Source organism: Lathyrus oleraceus, chromosome 5, assembly GCF_024323335.1.
Source record: "Lathyrus oleraceus cultivar Zhongwan6 chromosome 5, CAAS_Psat_ZW6_1.0, whole genome shotgun sequence".
Classification (NCBI taxonomy): Eukaryota; Viridiplantae; Streptophyta; class Magnoliopsida; order Fabales; family Fabaceae; genus Lathyrus; species Lathyrus oleraceus.
This window is the reverse complement of record NC_066583.1, coordinates 146,644,361-146,653,145: the sequence shown is the minus strand read 5'-3', so window position 1 is coordinate 146,653,145 and position 8,785 is coordinate 146,644,361. Positions and strand designations below refer to the sequence as shown.

General features: G+C 36.9%; 1 protein-coding gene across 1 annotated transcript; it reads left to right on the top strand.

Moving 5' to 3' along the window:
• Nucleotides 1-588: 588 nt before the first annotated feature.
• On the top strand, nt 589-2,421 carry LOC127079330 (uncharacterized). The gene is made up of 3 exons (XM_051019728.1): nt 589-598; nt 858-905; nt 1,622-2,421. Exons 1-3 carry the CDS (start codon nt 589-591, stop codon nt 2,419-2,421), a joined length of 858 nt encoding a protein of 285 aa, XP_050875685.1.
• Nucleotides 2,422-8,785: the final 6,364 nt, after the last annotated feature.

The following is an 8,785-nucleotide window of genomic DNA, read 5'->3' as shown; positions in this document are numbered from 1 at the left end:
CTTATCCTTATATATCTTAGAAATTCTTAAGTCTTAAAAGAGTCTATTTATTATGTATTCTTTATACACCTTTGGTTGTATATCAAGTGTATTTTCCCTACAATTATCTATCTTTTAAGTAGATTATTAGAAGTCTCTTACTAAGTGTTTGAGCATTAGAAGTCTCTTGCTTATGTGCTAGAGCAAAGGAAGTCTCTTGCTTGTATGCTTAAGTAAAGAAAATCTCTTACTTTAGTGTTTGAGCAAATGAAGTCTCTTGTTTGTGTGTTTGAGTATAAAATGTAACGGTTTCTTATTTTTATTATAATAAGTATTAATAATAAAAAAACCAATTTAATGTGGTCCATAGTTTTGGGATTTTGGTTCTGAAAAGGGTATGATTTATTTTGGTTTTAATGTAAATTGATATGACCATTTAATTGGGTGGTAATGAGTTTTAATGACTTTAAATTCTTGATGGTAGAATCAAGCCTATAAATAGTCTTTGGTCCCCAAAGCTTTCTCTCATCACAAAAGAAATACACCATCTATATTGAGAGAGCAAGAGCTTGGAAGAATCAAAGGCAGTGCACTCACAACACTGCAACAATGGTTGGAGGTAAAACCTCTAATTCTATTTCCGCATTTTGTTTTAGTGATCTTATTGTTCTTTTGTTATCAGGAACATAGGATCAATATATATATATATTAATCTAATATTTGGTATCAGAGCATCTACTGTCTCTGCCTTATTTTCGAATGGTTCTTCCATATTCGATATTTTTTTGTAATTTAATTTTGAGTTTTGAATTTTAGAATATTATATTTCAAAACATATCAAAAGATTAAATAATTTACTTTCTAATTTTTTTTTCTAGAAACTTATGACATGAACAGTAATGGCATGAACAGTAATCGCGTGAACAGTATGGCATTCATGAATGTTACCGCTGGGCTGCTTTGTTAAACATGTATTTTGATTCTGTTCATATCCATATGATTTCATTTTTACTGATTATTATGCCTTATTATTTAATCTTTGAATTAAATTTGTGCAAAGAAATAAAATTGATTTATAATGTTATTATTTTGTTAAGCAGTTGTATAAGAGATCTTATTTATTTATTTTTGTTCTCTCATATAATTGAGTTACTATGTCTAGTGATCGTTATAATTTTGATTAATTTGAATTAGCCACAACATCCTTAAATTAATTGAGATTATTTTTTTAAAGTTTTGACATCACATAAATTATTAGACATAAAATTATAATTAATTATACATGGTATAATGAATTTTATCCTACAGGAATTTTTATTATATTTGTATGATTAATTGGGATAAAATGTCAAAATATTTTCATAACTTGCCCACACGAATTATGAATTGGTACATAATTTGATAGTTTTATCATAAAATATTAATTTTGGATAGAAAAACAAAATTATATCATGCACGTTAAGTGTGAGGTTTGAAAAATCTATGGCAATTTTTTTTTAAAATCTTATTACATTAAAATTTAGCCCATAGGTAATTTTTATGTTGCAAGATTTATTTTATGCTATGTTTATATTGATAATACATACAATTTGGATAATATTTATGCCTCAAATTTTGACATCAATTTTGTTTATCTTTTTAGCTTCTCAACCTGTTAATTTTTCTGATATCCGATGTGATATTCCCGAGCTCAGAGGAGATAACTATAAGGTGTGGAAGGAAATAATTCTCCTCCATCTAGGATGGATAGACATAGATTATGCTATTAGGAAAGATGAACCACCTGGAATTACAGATGAAAGTACTCCAGCTGCAATCGCACTATATGAGCGGTGTGAGAGATCCAACCGGCTCAGTGTGATGTTCATTAAGACTAAGGTCACAGGTGGAATACGTGGTTCTGTCGATCAGCATGAGAATGTTTATGATTTGTTGAAAGCCATTGAGGATCAGTCCGTCACTTCTGAAAAGGCTTTGGCAAGCACATTAATTATGAAATTTTCCTCCTACCGACTCACCAGTGTGAAAGGTGTGTGTGAGCACATAATGAAAATGCGTGACATTTCAGCTCAACTTAAGAAACTTGAGGTTGATATGTCTGACTCCTTCCTGGTGCACTATATTTTGAACTCTCTTCCGTCTGAGTATGGGCCTTTCAAGATCTTCTACAATACACATAAAGACAAATGGTCAATCAATGAATTAATGACCATATGTGTTCAGGAAGAAGAAAGGCTTGTAATGGAACAGAGTGAGAGTGCATTGCTGACAAGAACTCGCGGGAAGAACAAAGCTTTCAAAACTGACAAGTCACAAGTCAATCAGAAAGGGAAATTCAAAATACCACCGCAAGGTGATATCAAGAAAGAAGCAAAGTGTTACTTCTGTAAAAAAGGGAGGACACGTGAAGAAGGAATGCCCTGGATTCAAAGAATGACTTGAGAAGAAAGGTAATTTATTCTCATTTGTTTGTTATGAATCTAGTATGACCGATGTTAATATTAACACCTGGTGGATTGATTCTGGATCAACAATCCATATAACAAATTCCTTACAGGGTATGCAAAACCTAAGGAAGCCAGTGGGAAGTGAGCGGACTGTCCTATCAGGAAGCAGGATGGGCTCACATGTGGAAGCCATTGGAACTTGCAATTTAATTTTGAATAATGGTTTTGTTTTGAAATTAGAAAGGACTTTTTATGTACCAAGTTTCTCACGAAACTTAATTTCAGTTTCTAGACTTGTACCTTTTGGATATTCCTTTAATTTTAAAGACACATTGTTTGAATTATTTTATAATTCGGAATGTGTTAGGAATGGTATATTGTCTGATGGTCTTTATCGTATTAATTTACAAATCGAATCCATTTATAGTTCAATGCATATTCAAACTGGCACTAAGCGGTGTTATATTAATGAGAATTCTTCTATGCTATGGCATCGGAGATTATGACATATCTCCATAGAGAGAATTAAAATGTTAGTAAAAGATGGGGTACTTAATACTCTAGATTTTGCTGACTTTGAAACTTGTGTTGACTGCATTAAGGGAAACCAGACCAACATGTCTAAGAAAGGTGCCAATAGAAGTTCAAGTATATTAGAAATAATTCATACAGACATATGATGTCCTGATATGGATGCACATGGTCAGAAATATTTCATCACTTTCATAGATGATTACTCACGATATATGAATATTTATTTGCTTAACAATAAATATGAAGCATTGGATGCCTTCAAAGTCTTTAAGGCTGAAGTTGAGAACCAGTGTGGAAAACAAATAAAGATAGTGAGATCAGATCGGGGTGGTGAATAATATGGTAGATACAATGAGAGTGGACAAGCACCTGGTCCATTTGCTAAGCTTCTTCAAGAACATGGGATTATTGCCCAATACACCATGCCCGGTTCTCCGAACCAAAATGGTGTTGCAGAAAGAAGAAACCGAAAATTATTGAACATGGTGCGGAGTATGCTTAGTGTAACACCCTTCTAAATACCCCAAATATTCAATAACAACAACAATTATTTATCAGAGTAACTACACAAACAAGGGTGTCACATAACAACTTCTCCACAAAAGTCAATATAAAATCAGTCATTGCTCAATTTTATTCAACGTAAAACTTCTTTAACAATACGCAGCGGATAAAGTATTTCAACGTCTGTAATTCATCAAAATTAACATTTATTCAACGGTTCAAACATCCCGTCCCGATGTTACATCTATCAGAGCATGACCCTCTAACCACCCTAGACTTCAAGCACTAACTTCTATTCGACTCACTGCTCGTTACCTGAAAAATATAGCTGTAAGGGTGAGTTCCTCAATCGATATAACAAATATTATAATTTATCATGTTATGTTAAGTAATTCTACACGTTAAATCACCCTAATTATATCCTGCAGTCATTTACGGCATATCAACTAAAATATCGTGCTCAATCACAACGTCAATACAACTCCATAACAACATACAATGCAACTCAATAACAACATAAAATGCAACTCAATGAGACTCGACTCTTCATGCATGTGGTACCATTTGGAGTAAAACTCCCAACTTAAAATCATTGCCAATTTAGTGGGCATCAAGGCATAAGCCTTCAACTTTCAACTTAAAATTTTGCCAATCCAGGCCAACGTGGTGTGAGCAAAAGCCCCATAATTTTTGCCAATCCAGGCCAACGTGGTGTGAGCAACAGCCCCATAATTTTGCCAATCCAGGCCAACGTGGTGTGAGCAAAAGCTCCGACTTAATGCATATGAATGTATATGGCATGTACGACTTGCAACCTTAACAACATAATAGCAACAGCAACACAACAGCTTTTTCAACAACAACAACTTAAAATCAACGTTGGCTCATCAGCCTACTACTCAGTATTTTCAACGAAACAACTTATATTCAACTTTGGCTCATCAGCCTACAACTCAGAGTTTTCAATAAAACAACTTATCACATATTTGCATCAACATTTCACAACATAAAACCCAACAAAATTATTCCTCACGATTAACTACAATGGTTCAATCACCAATCACATTTACAACATAAAAAGATTAACTATTTTCCATTCTGCAAAGACTCTGCTCAACTGGAGGGAGTCGGCGCAAAACCTTATGCGTCGACGCATACAGTCGACGCTTAGCTCACTGGTCGGCGCAAAACTACCATGCGTCGACGCATGCAGTCAGCGCATGCCTCACGGGTCAGCGCACGCCGACCCTATGGTCGACCGCTCGCGCGCAGACTCAGATTTTCTGAATTATTCCAAAGTTCTGTTAGCTTCACGCAGATCAGGTTTTCCGGCCGCTTCCGCATCTAAACCCTTTCTAAGAAAACCTAAATTGTCTGTAATTTAGTAGTGCCGAATCAAGTTTTTAATGGTGATCCGTGCTATAGTCTAACATTTACGACTCACACAACTATCAATTCACTTTGCAGTTTTTAACACGGTTTATCCAACGTCAATTTCAGCATATACAGTTCCAATTAGGGTTAAAATCAACGGCTTCTCACTACCCATGACATGTTATTCTATAATACCCATTAAACGACGATAAACCCCCCTTACCTGAGATAATCCGGCAATTCTTCGAGCTTCAAGCTTTTCCGTTCCTCAACCGTGCTTTTCGGCTCTTTGCCCTTTTTCCTCTTCTCTGCAGCTTCTCTGAGTTTCACGTGAAATTTCTTTGTTAAGAATGAAACCCTTTTCTTTATTCCCACTTATATATATATTCCAATTATTATTATTCCAAAATAATAATAATAATAATAATAATAATAATAATAATAATCCAATAATCCAATTTATTTAATTAAATTAATAATTATATTATCAACTTAATTAAATAATTCTTTTTTCTTTATTTGGGGTGTTACAACTCTCCCCCACTAAAAGAGTTTTCGTCCTCGAAAACATACCTCAAGCAAATAACTCTGGATAGGACTCTCTCATCTGACTCATACCAACATAAAGGTGTCCTACATCTCCTACCATACAAAGCTTCAAACGGTGCCATACCAATACTCGAATGAAAACTATTGTTGTAGGTAAACTCAATCAAAGGCAAATAACAATCCCAAGCACCTCCCTTTTCCAAAACACAAGCTCTCAAAAGATCCTCTAATGACTGAATCGTCCTCTCAGTCTGACCATCAGTCTGCGGATGATATGCAGAACTCAATCTCAGCTTAGTTCCCAAAGCCTTCTGCAAACCTTCCCAGAACTTCGATGTAAATCTAGGATCTCTGTCCGAAACAATACTCGACGGAATACCATGCAGACTTACAATCTTCTCAATATACAACTCAGCCAATTTTTCTAACGGATAATCCATTCTGATCGGAATGAAATGAGCCGACTTCGTCAATCTATCCACAATCACCCAAATAGCCTCAAAATTCTTACTTGTCCTCGGTAAACCAGAAACAAAATCCATACTAATACTATCCCATTTCCACTCTGGAATAGCCAACGGTTGCATTAGCCCAGACGGCTTCTGATGCTCAATCTTCGACTTCTGACAAGTCAAACAGGAATACACGAAACTCGCGATATCTCTTTTCATTCCCGGCCACCAAAATAACTTTTTCAAATCATGATACATCTTCGTAGCTCCAGGGTGAATACTCAACCCACTACGATGTCCTTCTTCAAGAATACTCTTCTTAAGTTCGGTAACATCCGGAACACACACCCGACTACCAAATTTCAAAATACCAGTCTCATCAATTCTGAATTCTCCACCTTGACCTTGACTCACTAGAGTCAACTTATCAACCAAAAGCACATCAGATTTCTGACCCTCTCTGATCTCATCCAGAATACCACTTGTTAATTTCAACATTCCCAATTTAACACTATTGTGAGTACTCTCACACACCAAACTCAAATCTCTAAACTGTTCGATTAGATCCAACTCCTTAACCATTAGCATAGACATATGCAATGATTTCCGACTCAACGCATCAGCCACCACATTTGCTTTACCCGGATGGTAATTCAAACCAAAGTCATAATCCTTCAGGAACTCTAACCATCTCCTCTGTCTCATATTCAGCTCTTTCTGATCAAACAAATACTTTAAACTTTTATGGTCACTGAAAACCTCGAATCTTGACCCATACAAGTAATGCCTCCACAACTTCAGAACAAACACTACAGCCGCCAACTCTAAATCGTGCGTCGGATAGTTCCTCTCATGAACCCTCAGCTGTCTTGAAGCATAAGCTATAACCTGCTTATTCTGCATCAACACGCCACCCAAACCCAACAATGAAGCATCACAGAAAACTTCAAATGATTCCGACGAACTCGGTAATATCAGAATAGGAGCAGTAGTCAGCCTTCTCTTTAACTCTTGGAAACCTTCTTCACATTTTGAGTCCCAAATAAACGCTTGCCCCTTTCTAGTCAACATTGTCAACGGTAACGCCAACTTGGAAAATCCCTCAATGAACTTCCTGTAATAACCAGCCAAACCAAGGAAACTTCGAATCTCAGCAACAGACTTCGGAGCTTCCCACTTAGATACCGCTTCTATCTTGGAAGGATCAACAGCAACACCACCTCTTGAAATCACATGGCCAAGAAAACTAACCTCTTCTATCCAAAATTCACACTTGGACAATTTAGCAAATAACTTCTTTTCTCGTAGAACTTCTAAAACCACTCTCAAATGCTCAGCATGCTCTTCTTCAGATTTCGAATACACCAAAATATCATCAATAAACACCACAACAAACTTGTCTAGGTACGGATGGAAAATCCTATTCATATACTCCATAAATACTCCAGGCGCATTAGTCACACCAAAAGGCATTACAGAATACTCATAATGTCCATACCTTGTTCTGAAGGCAGTCTTCTGAATATCCTCAGTTTTCACACGGATCTGATGATACCCAGATCTCAAATCTATCTTGCTGAACACACTTGCACCAACCAACTGATCCATCAAATCATCAATCCTCGGCAAAGGATACCGATTCTTGATCGTCACTTTATTCAGTTGCCTGTAGTCCACACACAACCTCATAGTACCTTCTTTCTTCTTAACCAATAGCACTGGCGCACCCCACGGTGACACACTCGGACGAATAAATTTCTTATCCAACAGATCTTCCAACTGACTCTTCAATTCAGTTAACTCAACAGCAGACATACGGTACGGAGCCATCGATATCGGTCTAGTACCAGGTACCAAATCAATCGAGAACTCCACTTCGCGTTCTGGTGGTAATTCATTCACCTCTTCAGGAAACACATCAGGAAAATCACGCACCACGGCTAGATCACAAATCACCATCTTATCCTTGGCCTCTAAAGTTGCTAACAGCATAAACAACTCTGCCCCATCAGCTACTTCTTCATTCACCTGCCTTGCTGATAGAAACAAACTCTTTCCTTCCTCAATCTCAGGAAAGACTACCGTCTTATCAAAACAATTGATAGAAACTCGGTTAAACACCAACCAGTTCATACCCAGAATAACATCAATCTGCGCTAGTGGAAGACACACTAGGTCCATCCCAAAGTCTCTACCAAAAATACTCAAAGGACAATTTAAACAAACCGAAGTAGTAGTCACTGAACCCTTCGCAGGAGTATCAATTACCATACTTCCAAACATCTCAGATATCTCTAACTTAAGTTTCACAGCACAATCCAAAGATATAAAGGAATGAGTCGCACCTGTGTCAATAATAGCTACAAGAGGAAAGCCATTAATATAACACGTACCTCGGATCAAACGATCATCTGCAGAAGTCTCAGAACCCGATAAGGCAAAGACCTTGCCTCCAGACTGATTCCCTTCCTTCGGCTTCTGACACTGACTTCCAATATGCCCTTCTTCGCCACAATTAAAACAAATCACTTCCTTGTGCTTGCAATCAGCTATTGCATGCCCAGTCTTACCACAGCGAAAACACCTCTTTACTTCAGCAGTGCATACATTACTCTTATGACCAGCCTGACCACATTTGAAGCAAACTATACCAGTAGGAGCACCTCCCCTACTAGTCCTCTGAGCCGGAGCAGCTACTTGTTTCCCTTTTCCAGCTGGAACATCATACGGCTTGCCACGGTTTTGATGTTGCTTGCCTCTGCGATCACTGACAATCTTGTAATGAGCATTATTGTCCTCTTCAAATATCCTGCAGCTATCAACCAACTCAGTAAAAATGCGTATCTTCTGATACCCAACAGCCTTCTTAATTTCAGAGCGCAATCCATTTTCAAACTTGATGCACTTTGAAAATTCAGCACCAGCACCAGTGTAATGAGGATAAAA